Source organism: Nelusetta ayraudi, unplaced genomic scaffold (assembly GCF_046127955.1).
Source record: "Nelusetta ayraudi isolate G7.1 ecotype Tasmania unplaced genomic scaffold, CSIRO-AGI_Nayr_v1 ptg000004l, whole genome shotgun sequence".
NCBI classification, from domain to species: Eukaryota; Metazoa; Chordata; class Actinopteri; order Tetraodontiformes; family Monacanthidae; genus Nelusetta; species Nelusetta ayraudi.
In genome coordinates this window covers 2517118-2536467 of record NW_027466054.1, presented here as the reverse complement: position 1 = coordinate 2536467, position 19350 = coordinate 2517118, and the positions used below count along the sequence as shown (strand labels likewise).

The following is a 19350-nucleotide window of genomic DNA, read 5'->3' as shown; positions in this document are numbered from 1 at the left end:
CTGCGCTATCAGTGTTCCCCATCAGCTTTTGAAACGTACTCGGTCATGTTCTGGGTCGGCCCCTCCTCATCCTCCTCCTCCTCTCCCGCCTCCTCCTCTCCAGTGGTTTTACTTTGGAATTCCAAAGCTGCACCATCATGCTTAGTGCAGGGCCCTCCTCCCTGTTTTTCCCAGGGCGGTGCTCAAACTTCCCAACTCATGCTAAGTCTTATGATCCCTCCCTCTGGACTCGGCTCCTCACACAATTGCTGCTTCACGTTAACTCTCCGCCCCTCCTCCGAATGTTCTCGCTAAAGTTGTCCCGTCACGTTAAGCTGAGGCTTTGTGGTGCCGACTTCCCGTTTTTACACAGCTGCTGTGGGAGGAGACACGGGAAGGAAGTATAAAAGGAGGGGAGTCGTGGTGGCAGACAAGGAACAACATCCAGGGGACACAGCTGGGCTGAGACAAAGACACTAGAGCAAGGAGGAATCTCTGATCCGTGAGTAAAATAAAATTACAATATCAACGTTGTTATTTTTTTAAATATATATTTTAAATCTCAGGGCTCCTATGCTGATGCAATGTTGCCAATCATTCTGAGAGATGTTGTTTTTCCTAAAAAAGAAAAGAAAAGGGAACCTCTGTCATTGACTCATTTCAGGGCAAACAATGGAGACAGCAATGCCAAACAGAGCTCCAGCAACAGCAGAACCGTTGTCTGACAGGTAAAAGAAAAGTATTATTTATATTTAAAAATCTTGGTTTCAAAAGTTTATCTGTAACACTGAACACTGTGATGTTCACTTTTGAGAAGCTCCCACTCATTACCAATCAGCACAGCTGTATTTCAGCTGGTTGCCTTTCAACAGCTCCTGGTGAAGATAAACATGTGCAAACATACGCAGTATTTCTAAAGCTTGTACTTTTTGGGGGGGTCAATGTCAAACTACAAGTACAACCGTTCTTGTCATTAAACAACTTGACCGTCTACTTGCAGGGATCTTTCAGAGCAGATCAAAAAGGTGACAAAGGAGAGTCACGTCAGGGCAGAGAACACGGAGCTGATGCTGAGCTTCCAGAGAGGAAAAGTCAGCATGCAGCAGTACAAGGTAAGATAGTTTAGCATCTTAATGATTTCAGTTTTGCCATGACTGCTTAAGCACCAGTATGACCAGTATGACTATGCTCTCCCCCTTAGCTCCTCCTGTGTTCGCTGTATGAGATCTACCAGGCCTTGGAGGAAGAGCTGGACAGGAACTCCAACCATCCTGGTGTTGCGCCCATATACTTCCCAGCGGAACTTGCAAGGCTGGAGGCCATCGAGAAAGACCTGGGATTCTTCTTTGGCCAAGAGTGGAGAGAAAAGATTGTTGTCCCTGTAGCCACTAAAAGATACTGCCACAGACTCAGACAGGTGGGTTTCACTCAAAGCTGCACTGTCAAAACCGCTGTCTCAGCTGTTTAATCTAAAGAATGACAATATTTTTGTTCGGTTTTTCCCAGATTGGCCAGGAAAACCCAGAATTCCTGATTGCTCACGCCTACACCCGGTACCTCGGTGACCTGTCTGGAGGGCAGGTGCTCGGTCGGATCGCCCAGAAGTCCATGGGGCTGAAGAGCAGCGAGGGCTTATCTTTCTTTGCCTTCCCTGGCGTGTCCAGTGCCAACCTCTTCAAGCAGCTCTACCGCAGCAGGATGAACAGCGTGGAGCTGACGGAGGAGGAGAGGAACGGTGTCCTCGAGGAGGCCGTGCGAGCGTTTGATCTCAATATTGAGGTATGCAGCAGAGATGGATGCGTAAAGCGGCTGAATATTAAAGATTGGTCTTTCTTTTTTGCTGTTGTGATCTGTTTTTAAAGAGAGTCATTTGGTTTATTTCTCTTTGTTACATTGTCACAGGTCTTCGATGATTTACAGAAAATGCTGAACGTGACTGAAACTCAGCCGCAGGTTTGTTTGTCACAATCCAGAACAGCCAAGGAGCTGCAGATCGAAGGCACCCTGATCAAGAATACTCCACTTCTCAGGATGGTTGTGGGACTTTTTGTAGCTGTGGCAACAGTCACGATGGGAATCTATATTCTCTAGCTTTTATTCTGTAAAATGTTGTAAAATATGTAATAATTAAATTAGTCTTTTAGTAATGCAAATTACAAAATGTAAAATTCTGTATTTCTTGTACATGAACTAAGCAACATTAATATATCCAGTGTTTTGTATATTTGATTTTACTTTGTTGTACATTTCTATCAAAACATTCACGTGCACTTTTATTACTGTAACATTTCTTTTTCTTTTTTTTCAAAATAAAATGTACTTTTTCCAACAAGTGACTGTAGTTTTTGACAACCTTCGTGGTTCACCATGGGTGGGGCCCAGTTTAACCCAGTCTGACCTCTACTACAATGTTGTAGTGTACAAGCTTTGAGGGTCCTGTTTGGACCACAAAAACATGGTGGAACTCCGTTAAACAGAGGGGGAAAAAATTGCATCTACTGAATATTATGCAGCAAAATAATGTTAACATGTTTGGCCTCTTCCTCATCTTGTGAATACAGTCAAACAAGTACTACTTCACACTTTTACTGATTTCATAGATTTATTTGGTTTTAAAGGAGAATCAATGACTACAATATGTTTAGGCCTGCACACTGCTCACACGTTGATGTAGTTTGTATCAAAGCATCAGTCTCTCACCACCGTTGGTACCTTTTGTAAAATGGTTCAGCCAAACACACAAACAACAAATAAGTCTGCTGTGACTTTTCTGGTTGAAAAGTCACAGCTTACAATACACAAATCCAATCTGGGATCCATTTTTTATTGTGGTTTCTTGGTCTTCCTAAAAACATGAACCAGAGGCACATATTAGAACTTAAAAACACCAGAGGCACCACAAACGTCTGGCTCCATCCCAGGCCGATTTTATGGTAACACAAGTCAGTGCAATGCTGGTATCTTGTCTCCCATACAGGGCAACTGAAAGACCGCCAAACGTCATGTGATTGTACTTCACGAAACCGACTTGTGTCAACCACAGAAGGCACAGCAGCCTGGCAAATCAGAGAAGGCCTTTGATTGTCACAAGTGCCGTCAATAACATTTAAGTTAAAATAATAATACATTCAAGATGCCATCCTTTCATATTACACACATCTAAAAGGCAAATATATTCCGTATGACCAAAACCCAAACTCAAAAAAAATAAAAAGAAACAAAAACTAGATTGTTGCTCTAAAAAAAGGCCGTAACAAGGAAAACAAGCTGAAAGGCAAAGACATGGCAAAGATGTGTAGTATTGACTGGGCTTCATCACACGTCTCTAACTAGAATTACCTCAGAAAAAAATTAAGCACGCATGCCCACTCATCAACACTCACACTCCTCTTCATAAAATATAAATGCTACAGAGTGCCTTATCGTCTTGAAGACTTTCAGGGAAAATTGCACGTCAAACTGTGACTGTAAATGTTAGACAGTAAACAATTAAAGGACAGAGAGAAGGCAGAAGGCTTGTCAGAGAAGAAAAGAAAAGCAGCTTCACATGTAAAATTACAGTGTAGACAACAGGAGCATAACAAAACTAACTTGTTTGGATCTTGACACTGTCATCACATGATGTTATAGCCGTGGGCGGGCAGTGTAAGTTTTTGCAGATCCTTTTGTTCAGGCAAACATTTTCATTTGACTGTTCTTAAAACAAAACTGCTCTGCATATTGAGAAGCTTTTGTTTTCCTTCCTAACCTCCAATGTCACAAATACATTTGAAAACACAGTGACTTCACTTGCGGTTTTTACGCTGGATGTGTTTTACTCACCAGCGTTGAGGATGAAAACACAGATTTCATCCAACGATATTCCATAGTGAATATTGCGACAGGAAAGAGAGAAAACAACTTAACTAAATAAACAGACTGTCAGTAAGACATAGGCAACCGTTTCTGCATTTACAACTTAAACTCCTCAAATTTTTGGCACACTGTCCTTCTGTGAGAAAGGAAAAAAAATATTTTTATTAATTGCAAATAGTCCTGACCTAAATGTTCTGTGGAACAGTGATTCTCAAAGTAGGGTCAGGGGATGCAGGGGCTCTGTGACCCCTGACTGTACCGTCCACAAACTGTTACCACTTACAAAATTGTGCTTTGCAGTTAAAAAGTGCACATCCGTACAGGGAAACAATAGCCAGTGGTGAATCAAGAATTTAGTGTTCCTTATTCCCACTCACGGTCATTTAGGGTGAATAAAAACTGTGTCGCAGCTACATCAAGTCACTCTGTCCACACTTCACTCAGGCCACCGGTAGGCCTGCTGTATCTGCATATTATTGCATTTCATTTGGATAAAAGGCAGCGTGTTTATTACTTTATGCTTGAAGGGAAGACTCAAAAGTCGGTTTTAGACTGGGCATTTGGATTTCTGTGTATTATGAGTATGTTAGCTACTGTTACGTTCCTTAAACCGTTGACAACATGCTACTATGTAGATAAGAAAAAGATGTATTGTTGTGCCATTCACATTATTGAATTTGAAATGTATATCTGATTAATATATTTTTTTTTAAATTTCAATGAAAAGATGTAAATTATTCAGGACAAAAAGAAAACAGAAGATTTTTCTCTCCTGTGAGAGGCGAAAGACTTTTGAGAAGCCCTGCTGTGAAGCACACCGTCTGCATCAACACTCGCAAACATCTACATCATGCATTGTCACCTTGGCGTCCCGTTTGAACAGCCAGTTAGACGGGTCGAGACGTGCAGCTCCCTCAGGCAGGAGCAGGTGCGGTGGGGCCGCTCAGCTGACTTCATAGGAGGAGAGCAGCGCTGCGTCCACAGGCTCCATGCAGGAGGGGCAGGTGAAGGAGCGCATCAGCCAGGGGTCAATGCAATCCACGTGGTAGATGTGAAGGCAGGGTAGGAAGCGAATGGAATCCCCATATTCAAAATCCAGCATGCAGATCACGCACCTGTGGCAGAGAGAGCGAGCAGCATCCTTCCATTATTCTTCAGTCAAAGATTTTTTTTCGTCAATTTCCTGCTTTCGTCTTTTGTTTTACTCAGGTTTTTCCTTTCAACGTAAGCAACTGCAATGCAATTGGAAGATCACTGCTTACCTGACACATTTTTAAATCCTTTTTTAACATATTTTTGTATATTCGTAAAACTTGCTACTTTTAAATTCTCTCTTTTTACACTTTGCATACATCTGGGTTTTGCAACAGCAACATTTTACAGCCATGTAACATGACGTGACAAATAAAATCTTTGAATCTTGAATTTTTAAAAGAGCCATAAAAATGATGAACATGTTGGCATCACAAATCACAGCTTACTCTTTGACTTTCTTCTCAGAGGAATCGGACCCTGGGTCAAAGATGCCTTTGGGCAGGTGCTGGATCAGTCCGATTCGCTGAGCGATACGGATTTGCTCCTCCTCGGTCAGCTGACAGGCCAGGCGGCTCTCCCCTGGGTTGGGATGGTACACTGGGAGCGGCTGTGTTTGTTCCTTGGGAAATGGGAGACAAAAGACACCTTGTGTCTCCCAAGTGTGCAGTGTGTCTCTAGCCAGTCAATAAATTCACCACAAAGGGGGCGGGGGTGCTTTCTTTACTTCCTATTCACTATTATTAGCCAGGGTTTCATCATGGGTGTGCAAAAATTCTATGGAATGAGAAACTCAGAGTGAGTGTGCATGAGTATGCGTGAGTGAATGTGAGCACTCACACACACAGACTGGACATGGCAGGGCACAGTGGCCTGAGGAGGTAGCGTGCATGAGGAGAAGCTGGTGGCAGTGTGGCGGGGGTGGGGGGTCTTGCACATCTGGTGAGGAAGCATGTTATGATGTGGTGTGGGGTTGTGGGGGTCACTGGGCTGAGTAGTCATAAGGTTTTGCTAATGTTGAAAAGCTGATGTTGAACTGTTGGGTACTGCAGTACTTTTCAGTATCTATATGTACAACACAAGCCTGAGTCATTATGTTGCGGGTACCATTGTTCACACACATAAAGCAGGCAAGCAGCCATCAGCTTGTCTCATTAAACATCACACTTCAAGGGGCACCAGCACGTTCCAAAGGCCCTACAGAACCGGTGAACAATGCTCCATGTTAGCCAGTAGGGATGGTTCTGTGTTGACACTCATCCATGTCTGGCCAATTCAGGTATGGCTCTCTACTGTCTCGGTCATGCCTGTTAACTATTCATTACTTTGGAATCATGTCATCCAGTGCTTAAGCACTAAATGGCAGTGTTGACAGTAAGGTGACGATACGTCCTGACATGTCATCCTTTTGGGATCCTAAAATAATTTTTACAGTGTTTCTTAAAATGTCTGATTTGCTCAGAGTGCACTGTAGGCCATTAATACTATGCATTTAAAAATATATTTACACCATCCACTGTTATTATTATTCCAGCACTCCTGCTCTCAGATCAAGACAAAAAAAGATGCACTGACTGCCTGCTCTCACACAATGGGAAATGCTGAAACATAAGTGTAGTTTTTCCCCAAAAAAAAGCACAATTTTCTTTCCTTGTGGTTGTGGGAAACATGGTGTACTGTCTGCAAAGCTGGCACCTGTCTTTTTCACAAACAAATGTTCTGGAGACACGGAAAATACTTTGCTGCAGATGAGCATGTAGTGAGGCATTATTGATGCTTATATCATTATTAAAGAAATTGTACATTTTTCATTTGAAACTGAAAATGAACGCTTTAAACATCTTAAGGCATTTTTGCAGTATCTCCAAATAGCCCAGGTAGAGTGTTTTCCAGAATTTGGGCACCCTAGCTAACAGTTGCATGAAAGTGCAGTCGTATGAAGTCCAGAAGACCTTCAGAGTGCTCAGTGATTCATATTTCCTGTGGTTGCACCTTAACATTATGAAGTCTGACGGAGCATTTGATACGAGCTCAAGATGTAACTTCACTCAGGCCATTGACAGGTCACATGCAAGACAGATGATCATGTAATGATGCAGTGCTTAAGCCCTACTACTTGTGGCCATTCTGTTCACAGAATTTCGATGTACCTAATACCCACATAACTATTTTAGTAGACAGCTAGAGCAGAGACATTTTGTGAAAGGCAGTAAACAGAGGGCTAAATATGGCTACACGTACATGTTTAATGTAGACTAGAGGGTTATAAGTTATAATGAATCATGTTCGGCTGTTTCACAATCAAAACAGGTACATTTGTATTAATAATATAAATTCCATATCTAAAACAAACCTGGAATCACTGTATTTTTATTTTTGACTATGTCAGTAGACTCACACTGGTTATACCCTCTGACAATAATCACTGTATTATGAACATAAAACATAGTTAATAGGGGGAAAAGGACTCGTCCACATTTATCTAACGGCTAATTTACTAATTGTTGCACTAGAATTATACTTCCTAAATGAAAAACACATTGCGTTAGCTTTCCTCCAACAACAAAACCAGTCTTTTTGAGGAACAATCCTCCGGTTAAGTCAACACTGAGACATCAAAGGTGGAAGCTAACATCGTACTCGACATTTTTGCTCTGTATACATGAGTCGACAGCGACAACTTTACACCACCGGGCTCTCGTTCTTCCTCATCCCCGGGGTCTATTTGAACTTGAGACCCATCATCAGCTCACCTGTTGGGGCTGCGAGGGCTCTCCGGGCAGGCTGCCCCCCTCGGACTCGTTCAGCAGCGATAGGTCATCGGCACCTTGTGCAAACAGACAGTTCCCCATCGAGCTGAGAGCACCATGAAGAGCGTTTGCACCTTTCAGCTGACAGGGTGAGCTGACACCCGAAGCAAACACTGCTGCTGCGGCCGCCCAGGACGGACGCTGCTGACGCTAGTTTAGCTTAGCTGCTAGCAGACGGTTTGTTGTCATTCCCCTCACAAGTGTGACGGAAGTTGTCGACAGGAGCGAAGCAGTTCTAGTGACCGCGTTAAACCCCAAAGCTGAGTTTAACGGTGAAAGATAAAAGACACAGGTGTGACAATAATTCTCCACGCCACTTTCCCTAAACGATGCGTCTTCTGTTTACCAAAGGGGGTTAAAGACTGTCTGGCATTTCCACTGACACACATCCACCCGCCCCCTTTTTTGTGTAAAGTTGGAGAGCTAGCGGCCGGTTCGAACTTCCTGGATGGATGAATAACTTTTGAAACAAACGACTGAGAGACGCAATTAAAGGCATATTTACAACGGTAAAGAAGACTACAAGCTACTGAATGATTTAGAAAAAATATATTATGTGAATATGTCAATACAATGTGAATATCTTGCTTGTTCCTTCTTAGTCTATTTTTTTTTTTATTGTATTGTGTTTTATTTCCTTATTTTTTTCAACCAATATAATCTCCATTCTTTTCTATTTTATTGTTGCTGTAGTTATGCAAATTTCCCCAATATAGGTTTAATCAAGTTTTCTTCTTCTTCTTCCAGACTCATTATTACAAAACAGCACAGGGGTTATGTAACCTGCAATAAAACAGAGATTGTAAATTAATCGCACACACACACACACACACACACACACACACACACACACACACACACACACACACACACACACACACACACACACACACACACACACACCCGGAAGTTCGTAATCTAAAAATCGTTACCCGGAAATATGGTGAGAAGACTACTTCTACTATAAGAACTATTTCTTCAGTCCTTTCTTGGGATTTATCTTAACACCGTACAAGTATTGGTTTTTGTTGTTGTTGTTGTTGTCGTCGTCGCTGGTGGTGTTTTTTTCCTTTTCTTTCTCTTTTTTTTGTTTTGCAGAGTTTACGTTACGTTCTTATCTTATGGTTAGCCTAGTGATCTCCTTTTCTTTGCACGTTTGAATGTTGCCATTCATATCACACAATGTTGCCATTCAAACGTGTTTTTTGTTGTTAGTTGCGTATAAACGTTTTACTCACTTGTGACACAAATCAGATCATTGTATTTAATATGAGTGCGTCTCTTCAGGCTGTGCTATTCAACCAGCGTCGAGTAGAAGACATTAGCATCTGGGTTTCCTCCCCCGAGGAGCAATATTCTTTACTGCCTGGGAATGAATCACTTCTTACACATATTTAAGCCACGGCAGGATTTTATCTGCTGTTAACGTAGTATTTATTTATTCATTAAACATTAAACCAGTTGAAACAATGTGCGCTATTTCTTTCCACACCTTAACCGACAATGAATAGAAAAAGTTAGTCATGCTGTTGAGAAATGTAAAAGGTGACAGACGGTCAAATTGGAGTCTAAAAGAGAATAAGAAGATACATATAAGCAATAAGTCAAATAAAACAGAACTTCAAACAAATGAATCTGGCTCACTTGCAATGTTGCAGGTAAAAGAAAACCCTTATTCTGACATTCCTGATGTGTTATTTCAGGGTTTTTTTCTGTAAAGGAAGATAACTTTATTCTCTCTGTCGTTTGGACGCAGCACAAATAACCTTTAGTTAGCCCTTTTTTAGGTTTGAATTGGCGGTATTGGTCTCAGAGACTCTCCGTTCTGTTATGCTTCATTTTCAGTGCACGCAGGGCAAAATTCAGGAGTCGGGACAGCTGTTTTGACTCTGGGACTGTCCTGAAATTTGCGTACTGCTTATTGGTCAAGATGTACACCCCAAACGTACAAGGCCCTGCGCACAGTGTGTCTTTCTGTGGACTCATAGCTCACTGTATTTCCCCAAATTTCTCTTCAAGTATCTATCTATCTATCTATCTATCTATCTATCTATCTATCTATCTATCTTTAGTCATGGCAGGCAGAAAGGACTCAACCGTGGCATTCAAGCAGGACTAACGATTATATTTATATATTTATGTCTTCTAGGCTGCAGTTCCATCACCCCCTCCGCCACCAGTCCCACCTCCTTGTTCATTCGGGCCAAACCCACGTGTCGTACGCGACTGTGTACCAATCCCTGGCTATACTGCCCTACCATTTATCCAAAGCCCTCCTGTCCAAGAGACCAGTCCTTCACCGGAGGCTGTGCCTGAGGTAGGTGGTTCCTTTATGGCCTGAAGGTTCACATTTGCAAATTATAACCCCATATTTTTCCTTGTCTAGAACGGAGCGGTAACTGCATCAGCGTTGGAGCAAAGTGGACCCGAGTTGGAGGCTGCTTTTCCATCTCCATCCTCTGAGGACGCTGCCTGCCACGGTGGTAGTGCTCCAGTGCAAGAGACTGAGCCTACAGCAAAGGTAGGTCCTCCACAGGTAGGGGTCACCCCCTCCCCCATTTAATTTACACCTCTGGATCATTAAGGAGACATTACAATTTCCTCGGTTAACTGGAGAATCACAATCAATCAATCAATCAATCAACCAATCAATCATTCAACAACTCCAGGGTGAAGAAACCTTGAGCAGCAATTATAGAATCGTCAGCTATCAGTCCAGTTTAATCTGCCCCCTTCTTTTTGAAATACTTAATTTGGTGAAGTTGAATCATCAGCTTGTTGCACTGAAAGCCCGGGACTGATCTTAAGATGTAACCCTTGTTCTAAATTCAAAAACTAAGATAACATTTCACAATACACCCAACACACATAAAAGTGTGTGTTTTGTTCTGTGCTGTCACTCTGTGACTGCTTTCTGACACTCGTGCTGCTGACCTCTTGGCCAGGTCGCCCTTGTGAATCAGATCCTGATCTCAACGGGTTTTATCTGGTTACATAAAGGTAGAAAAAAGGTATTTCAGGTGCAAAAAAAACACCCTAATTTTAACAGTTATAGGGTTAGAACCTCAACCTGAATGGGTGTATTGGATTTGGATATTTGTAAAACAAATTTGTGTGTTATTTCATTTTTGTTCATGTATTAAATAAAAATCAAATCAAATCAAAATTTTCGTTCTGTCTCAAGGCGATGGAGCAGCAGGGAGCAGCAAACAAACAAATGGACCCACCTGCCGATGGGAAACAGCCCTGAAGTGTGTCGTTAGATGATCGAAAATGAAACATCTACCAGTAGAGTTAAAACATAAGAGATAAGAGATTCAAAAATGCTTCAGTAGTTTGGTAGAGAACAATGAAATGAATTTCAGTCTACTGCGGCTTTCACGAGGTGCCTTTCGGTACACGGTTTTCTTTCACATTTCATTTTTGCTTTGTAATAAATGTTGAATATAGAATGTAAAGGGCTGACCTAACCTAAGTAAGTATTTGAAACAGAAACTCTGTGGTTTTCTCTTAAAAACAGGTCCCAAAATCAGGAGTTGCATTTGCTTTGGGCCACTTATTTTCAATCTGATTTTCAATCAGCTGTTAAATGAAGTCGGCTAACCAGCAAGTCTGGCAAATGAAAAAAATAGACCCACTCATAACATAACAAGTGGTTTAATGTGTTTCGGACACACACTCTTGTCCCAGAGGGGGCTTAATGCACCGAAGAGTTATTTGCCATCTGCCAATGGACCTATAGAGAATAGCTGATCTGCAGTCTGTCTACTCCACAACCCTCATGCTGTGCTGACTGGCTGCAGCACTTTGTGTGAGAGAAAAGGAAGTAACCTCCCATGCTGCTTAACCAATATATACTTGTGTCTAATCGTTGGCGTTGGAAGATGGGCCTGTAGAGGTCCATTCCGGACGTATCCCCGTCCTCTGTCTGAGTCCAAGAGCTCAGACAGAAAAATCAAAAAGCCAACTGTGAGCAGGCAGTGACCACAGACTGACACACAGGGTTGCTGAGACTGATGTGGATCACAGTAGGAAATTTAATAGTTTGACTCCATGGAGTTTTAGACATTGGAAACAAAGGGTACATGTTGTGCACTCATAACAATGTAAGTTGATTTGTTGAATGTAAAGATTGTTGAACATGCAAAGTATATTTAAATAGAAATACATAAAAAGAAAATCTAAAAAAAAAGAAGCTATTTATGTTTGGATTTTAGAACATAGTTTTTTATTTCAATGTATGCAATTTTGTGAAACTGTAATTGCTAGTTTATTTCAATTATCAACTCAAGTTACTTGAATTGAAGTGTCACTACAGTTTTTTTTTTTTTTATCATCATTATTATTATTATTATTGTCCTTTCAGTGCTCAGATAACACAATGTCTGATAATGTTTAAAAAAAAAAAGAAAAAAGAAAATGTGGCTTCTGAAAATATTTGGAATTTTTGTGAGGAAATAAAGATGCACCAGTGCAAGTGAGTCCGATGGGAAATCTCTTTGTACCTTTTAGATTGGTTTATTTTTTTATTGTCTAACAACCTGGTCTGCTGACAGCCATCTTCCTTTGTACTGCCTCATTCATATGTTGGAAAACGGAATGCAAACATTTTACATGCATCATTAAAGTACGAACATCAACTCCTGGTATCAGTGGCCACTAGGGCATTAGGGGACCGTCGTCAGTGGTGGCATCCTGGGCTGCATGGTGAGACCTTGTGGATTAGCTCAGATCTTCCATATTGATCTATGAGCAGCGGTTGCAAGCGTGTTGACAGAAGAATTTCCTGGTTCATGAGCAATCTGTTCTCTTCTCTGCCTTTCAGAGGCAATCCTGTGTCAGGCACCTTTATAGCCAAGACTTCTAATAACATACATTCAGTTCGAGCACGGTCCTGAGTCCAGTCTGCTCACTCTGTCAGGGAAGATCTGCAGCCATGGCGCCCAGTGTGTTGGCTTAAAACTCAGTCTAGATCAGCGGTGGGCGAACTCTTTGACTGGTGGGGCCACAGTGGGTTCTAAAATTTAGCAAAGGGGCCGGAGCAGATGGAGGTAGTGTTTTGGTGACCCACCTCATAGGAGGGGAAAACATATCATGGGATGTGTAGAAAACATGTATTTAAATCCATGCATCCATTTTCAATTCCTGCTTCTTCCTGCACTCAGCGTTGTGGGGGTCTGCTGGAGCCTCTCCCAGCTGTCATAGGGCGAAGGCGGGGTGAAACCCTGCACAAGATCTGCTTTAATGTCATTTGAAAATGAACAGAAGTGTTGCAACTGAATATGTGTATTTGAAGCGCCACGGTATGTAGCTCTTTATTGAAATTAATCTTAAGACACTGAAAAAAAGTTATGAAATACAGCTATTTCTTTTGACTTACTTACTTACTTGGCCCCCGGGCCGTAGTTTGCCCATGCCTGGTTTAGGTTCATCCCAACAGAAAGCTGAAGGTGCCGCTCCTCTCACTGCAATAACTTCCAGGGATGATAGCTTCTCGATAGCGACACCCCCGCTATCGTCGCGGGCTTCCCGCTCGCCGGAATGAAACACAAGAGGCGGGTGCGGTGGTACAGTCAAGAACATCCTTTTTTTATTCAATCAGGTGCTGCTCTTCTCAAACTGTTTTTCTTCTTATGGAAAAGAAACTGTAATTAACACATGCATTTCACCTAGAGCTCTGGGGGTGTTCTCACAAAGAAGTGGCGCTGCACTGAGGGCGTCGAGAGGCGTATAGAGCGCTGGGGGTGGTGGGGTCGGGGGGGGGGGGGCTAAGGTGCTGCCGATTACACCGATTAACCATACATGCTAATGAGAACAAAATAAACAACAGAACAAAGACACGGAGCAGTCCAGCAAGAGGTGGTCAGAGGAGTGGGGGGCGGGCGTGGTGGGCAAAATGGAGGGACTTGAGAATCGCGCTAGCGTTTTTTCTTTTTAATGGGTGCGGTTGTGAATGGCTAATACTGCAGGGGGCTCCCACTGCGTGAAGAACCCACCGTGAAGAAAATACTTTTGACGTTGGTTCTGTGTTGAAAGCGGGGATATGTCCTGGAAATTGAAAAAAAAATACCCCTCTTTCGGCCTTATGCAGGACGAGTCCGCTTATAAGGTGCTTGTAGCGTTTCGTTTTTACAGTTCGAGGCCTCCTCCAAAAAAAAGGAGCCTAAACAACAGCATACCCTGATAGCAAAAAAAAAACAAAAACAGAAAAAAAGAAACAAGGAAGGAGATTAAAACAAAGCCAAAAAATAAATAGCTAAAAAAAGAAAAGAAATTAAAATCGTAGCATAGCAGCCCCTTCCAGAAGCAGTTCATCTCGCCCCTCGTGACCCGGCTAACTGTGAGACCTCGTCCACCCAAAAAAAAAAAAAAAAAAAAAAATGCCGGCCGTTGCTTCCTCACCCGCCCGGGGAAGGGAGGGGGGGGAGGGGGGAACACACCCCCAAAAAGCCCATCAGCGTAAAACAATTTGTTCACTTACATTAGCTGTTGAATGGAGAAGCTGAAGAAGATGGGTATGGTAATACAATGTGAAGCATACAGACAAGAATAACATGTGAGCTAACTGCATTCTGCTCGAGACAAAAAAAAAGTTGTTTTATCCCGCAATTTTTTTTTTCTGTTTTTTTTCCCGCCGCCCATCCCGACAAGCGGGGAGGCGGAGGAGGGGCGGGAGAGAGAGAGAGCGAGAGAGAGACGTAGAGTGACAGACACACAGGTACAGACTACTCCAGTGTCTAAGAGGGAAACAGACAGTGGAGACGGAGGGGAAGAAGAAAAAAAAAAGAAGCAATAGCTGAACAAGAACAAGTTTTTTTGCCTTTTCAGATTTTCTCTTTTTTTCAATAAAAAGTAAAGAACTAATTCACACCAGTTTCCTTTTGAACCATATATATATATATATATGTACATATATATATGAAAAGGAGAGTAGGATATAGGTAGGTAGGTACAATGGAGAAGGGGGGGGGGAGTTCATTTCGAAAAGGCCGAAGGGAGAAGAAGGAGAAGAAGAGGCAGACGGGACCCCGACCGGCTTCTTCCTCCCCAAAATGGGTTTCGAGAAAGAAGAAGAAGAGGAGGAAGAGGAGGAGGGGGGGGGGGTGTTGGGTTGGGGGGGCGATCTGGATTACAAAATGGAGTCTCTGAACAAAAGGCACTTTTAAGGGACGACCTTTAACTGCTGGGAAACTATACACTACAACACAAGCACTATAAGAGTCATTTACAGAGGAGGAGGAGGAGGGGTAGTGGGGGGAGGAGAGGGGGTGATGGGGGGGGGGGGGGGCTCACCTTCGCTGCCTGTTTTACACGGAGGGTCGGAGGAGAACGTCTGAATGTTCCCCCCCTTTTTTCTCTCTTTCCTCACAGAGAGAGGAGGTCTGTCTATCTGTCCATATATCTATTTACCCCCCCCCTCCCCCATCATCACCACCACGCAGTCTCAGCGCCACCTGGTGGAGGAGATGACTGGCTGTACGAGGCCCCGCTCACTGAAGACACAGGCCAGCTTTCAGCTCTGATCTCCAATCAGGGAGTGGAGGAGGATTTTAAAACTCTTTCTGTCTTTCATTCTTTCTTTCTTTCTTTCTGTCTTGCTGGTGAGTGTCAGGCAGTGCAGGAGTGAGTCATCTGTTTCCTAGGTTGGACCATATAGGGTTTTTTTGTTTGTTTGTTTGTTTGTTTGTTTTTTTTAAGAAAAAGGTTGAACCAAAACGCCTTCAGAGTCACAACCTCGAGGAATGGGACCCCCCCCCCCCCCCCCCCCCGGATCAATACAAATAGAAGATTAAAAAGAGAGAGAGAGAGAGCGAGAAAGAGGAACGCTGTTTTCCTAAATGTGCTGTTATTTTTTGTTCATTGCCATTCATTTACAATAGTTCTGAATGTACTTTTATCATAGTGTCTGAAGCACCAGGTTTCGTCTGATGATAGAGAATTTTTCTCCTCGAGCTGTGTAGATTTTTCTTTTTTGTTTTCCTTCAGCCCTCCCGCACTTTTATAAACAACTGATTACACAAAGAACATTTAAAAAAAAGAAGAGACAAAAAAAAAAAAAAAGAGAAATAAAAACAAATACCCCCGGCTTACAAAGACTAGGATTTTTCATGGCTCTCTAGTTTAGAGTCCCGGAGCAGGTGGACTTAGAAACAAATACATTTTTTTTTTTTTAACTTTTCTCGTAGCTTTCTTAAAAATCTCTAACAGACAAACACAATGTTCTACCCAATGCATTGCACGTGGCTCAATCGACACATATTTTTCAATATTAATACTTTCCATCAAAAACAAACACTTTTTTTTCTCCTCCAAACCTACTGTCAGTTTTTTTCATTTTGCGTTTTCATTTTTTTTTTCTGCAACAGGTCGGTCTAGGTGTTCTAATGCTGCGCTGCGGGTGGCGGTGGCGTGCGTGTCGTTTGATCCGTACTCGTAACAGTAGAGGCGATGTTACTGAGAGAAAGGGCGTTGTGTGGATTGTGGGGCTGGAGAGGTGAGAGTTCAGAAAATAACTAGACTGCCAAGCAGCTCGTGTAGGAAAACAAATGTCTAAAAGGAGCATATATCATAAATATATATGTATAAGATCTCTCTCTTTCTTTCTCTGTCTGTCCGTCCGTCTGTCTGTCTGTCTTTACAAAAAGTTTCGCAGTCCTCTACAAAGATCCGTCCCCGCCGCTGCCTGCGAGCTCGTACGCGGGGAGGGAACCTGAAGTCGAGTTTGTTACCAATTGCATGAAAGGGATCCAGAGGCACTTTCATAATATTGTTAAAAGTCTTGATATATGTTTTTTTTTTTTTTTTTTAGTACAAAGAGCTTAATGTTCGTGGTGAGGCTTAGCGAGCGTTAACTATCCCTGCAAAATGGATCCAACAGCTAGGCAGTCCAGTTATTTTATGAGGTCGGCTTTCGTTGGATTGTGACATGATGATGATGATGGAAATAATACAAGTAGCAAATTTCAATGTGAATATTTACATAGAAGAAAAGAAAAAGATATCTCAAATTATGAAGACAAATTCTTAAGTGAATGAAAAACCATTAACAAAGGCAGTTTGGAGAACCAAATATAAGGGCTTCCCTTCTTATATCAATGTGTGTGTGTGCGTGCATGTGTGTGTGTGTGTGTGTAGCCTACTGGGTGTTCCTGTCACTGGAATGGGGGGGAGGGAGGGAGGGACAATTCATAGGGTTGGTGGTGCGATGTGCTGCTGTTACTCTACTGTGCGTGTGTCAGAGATTCTAGAAACTGCTGTTGCTCCGGTGCTGAAACTCAAGAATGAAACTTAACGTGCTATTATTGCAAACTAAAGAGGGAGAGAGAGAGAGAGAGAGAGAGAGAGAGAAAGCGTTGTGGCATGCGCAAGAAGGTTCAAACAATCCAAGTGAGACGAAAAAAAAAGAAAAACCCAAAACCAAAATCCGGTGAGTGGAAAAAAAAAATGCAAAAAAAGGAAAGAAAACTAAATCTACCAAAAAAAACAAGTGAAAGCGAATGAATGATATGAGAGCAATGCTGCATGACTGTAAAATAAATTTCATGTTTATGGATAATAATAGAAATAATAGTAATGATGGTGGTGGTGGTGGTGGTACAGGCCGAGGGGTTGTGGGACAGACGCGAGTGAAGATGTTTGGCATGCAAGCGGGTGTGTTTTGACTATGTATGCATGCGTGCGTGTGTGTGTGTGTGTGTGTGTGTGTTTCTTATGGAGCCTTGTTGAGTGCTGGCACAGACGCATGCCTACAGTGGCAAAGAGCCCCCCTCCCCCCCACTCACCTCTCTGCTCAGCCATCTATCAATGTGCAAGACTGTTCATCCCTTATATATATTTCTATATATAATCATAATCATAAAAAAAACTGAATAGTGCATAGGTGAGGGGACGAACGGGCACATGGAGACTTTAGCGTGATGACTGTCCTCCGTCGTGTTCACTCTCTCACTCTCTCACTCACTCACTCACTCGGTTAAAGGAGCGCCTTATGGCTATCGCTTCTCCCACAGCAGGACACCCTGATAGTCTGACAGGTAAACAAAGACCAGCCGCTTAGTGCATATATGTCACACCATCACATGGTGTTACCATGATTGGCCAATCAGAAATGTAAAATAAAGGAAGATAAATCAAATAAAGGAAAATAAAAGAGAGAGACAGAGAGAGAGAGGCTCGAGGGGCGCGAGCGTTCTGCAGGCGATGCGTCTGTGGTGGTCGGATTGGGGGGGGGGGGCGTATAGGGTGCCATCAGGTGAGACCCAGCGCCCCCTGGAGGAGTGGAGAATAATGCAAATGTGTGTGTGGGCGAGGGGGGGGGGTCGGTAATGTTTCCCGAATCGACTTTACCGTACGAGAATGCTTTTTTGTTTCGTTTCTGGATCTCCCAGCCGATGCATGGAGTTTCACTGTGGCGACAACAAAATGGTAAAAAGGAAAAAAAAGAAAATCTATATATATATTTATATATGTATATATATATATATATATATATATGTATACATATATACATGTATATATATATATATATGTATATATATATATATATATATATATATATATATATATATATATATATATATATGTATATATACATATATATGTATATAAAAAGAAACAATGTGTGTAAATTGGTCATTTTTCAGCTTTGCCATTTTGTTTCCTTTGTGGACATTTTCAGGGTGCGTGTGTGAGACAGTTTCTCCTTCTTTCCTCTTCATCCTCCTCCTTCTCCTCTTCCTCCTCTTTGCGTTCCAAGACTGTCCACTCAATCTCATTGAAGCCTCCTGCACAAAGGGTGGATGGGACGGGGTGGTGGTGGTGGTGGGGGCGGTTTGGGCGGAGGCTGCGTTCATGTTCAAAAATCGTGTCGAACGTAGAATCCTCTTGGGGCGGTGGGAGGGTGGTGGTGGTGGGGATTCTCAGGGCAGGGTGGTGGTAATAGTAGTAGTAGTAGTACTTTGAATAGTGTCGACGAGAAGGAAAGACCTTTTTAGTGTCAGCAGTCTGTTCTCAATTAGCGGCGATGCCTTTGTTTGTTTGTTTGTTGGTTGGTTGTTGTTTTTTCCTTGAAATTTCCAATTTGTGTAACTCATCTTTTAGCTCTGCTGGGGTCAGAGGTCATGTCAGAGGAACCAGGACTGTGGAGGAGAGAGAGACAGAGAGAGAGAGAGCACAAAATCATCAGCGTCAGCACATTTTTCACACAAAGAGCATCAGGAACAGATGAATACAAGTTAGTAAGTGATGAACACGTCGGGGTGTCAATGGTTGGACGCGACAGAATGAGTGGAAGACGGAGGATAAAAAGAATCCTGTTCTTTTTTTTTTTCTTTTTTTTTTCTTAAATGTTTTTTAAATTGAGAAAATCCCACGGCACACCACCGACCAAAAATATTATAAAATGAGACTTTTTTTTTTTTTTGCCTAATAATGACAATCCAGTCTCTTTGTTCAATTATTCTCAGCCAGTTTGAACCCTGGGCCTGTTCAGATACACAGAGCTGATATCCTGGGAGGAGTTGCTGGAGGGAAACAGGCCCACTTTCATTCCACAATGGAATATTCTTATTTTTAGACCAATTAAGTAGAATTGGATGATTTTTCAGAGCACACCTGACATGATGTGACTACCCCAGCGAGCCGTGGCACAGTGGTTGAAAAACACCGTCCTTAA

General features: G+C 42.4%; 3 protein-coding genes and 1 long non-coding RNA gene across 18 annotated transcripts in view; 2 read left to right on the top strand and 2 right to left on the bottom strand.

Annotated features, from left to right (window-relative positions):
• Positions 1-334: 334 nt before the first annotated feature.
• On the top strand, positions 335-2312 carry hmox1b (heme oxygenase 1b). The gene is made up of 6 exons (XM_076043911.1): positions 335-481; positions 644-707; positions 980-1091; positions 1181-1396; positions 1486-1758; positions 1882-2312. Exons 2-6 carry the CDS (start codon positions 652-654, stop codon positions 2068-2070), a joined length of 846 nt encoding a protein of 281 aa, XP_075900026.1. The 5' UTR covers positions 335-481; positions 644-651; the 3' UTR covers positions 2071-2312.
• Positions 2313-2559: 247 nt separating this feature from the next.
• rnf11a (ring finger protein 11a) lies at positions 2560-7751 on the bottom strand. Its single transcript, XM_076043935.1, has 3 exons — positions 7620-7751; positions 5316-5488; positions 2560-4949 (listed from the first exon to the last, which is right to left on the bottom strand). Exons 1-3 carry the CDS (start codon positions 7716-7718, stop codon positions 4778-4780), a joined length of 444 nt encoding a protein of 147 aa, XP_075900050.1. The 5' UTR covers positions 7719-7751; the 3' UTR covers positions 2560-4777.
• On the top strand, positions 7628-11621 carry LOC142899972 (uncharacterized). 3 transcript variants are annotated; one of them, XR_012928834.1, is made up of 4 exons: positions 7628-7765; positions 9826-9993; positions 10063-10197; positions 10861-11621. It is a non-coding gene; the product is annotated as an uncharacterized LOC142899972 (long non-coding RNA). The 3 variants fall into 3 exon arrangements; XR_012928835.1 differs by lacking the exon at positions 7628-7765 and adding an exon at positions 8599-8619; XR_012928833.1 differs by lacking the exon at positions 7628-7765 and adding an exon at positions 8617-8691.
• A 1623-nt stretch (positions 11622-13244) lies between these two features.
• Positions 13245-19350, bottom strand: part of nfixa (nuclear factor I/Xa) — a 116049-nt gene continuing 109943 nt past the window's right edge. For all 13 annotated transcript variants that reach the window (XM_076043780.1, XM_076043840.1, XM_076043858.1 and 10 more), the window contains one exon: positions 13245-18814. In XM_076043780.1, coding sequence (XP_075899895.1) covers positions 18800-18814 — 15 coding nt within the window. In that variant the 3' untranslated portion in view covers positions 13245-18799. The remainder of the gene's footprint in view (positions 18815-19350) is intronic.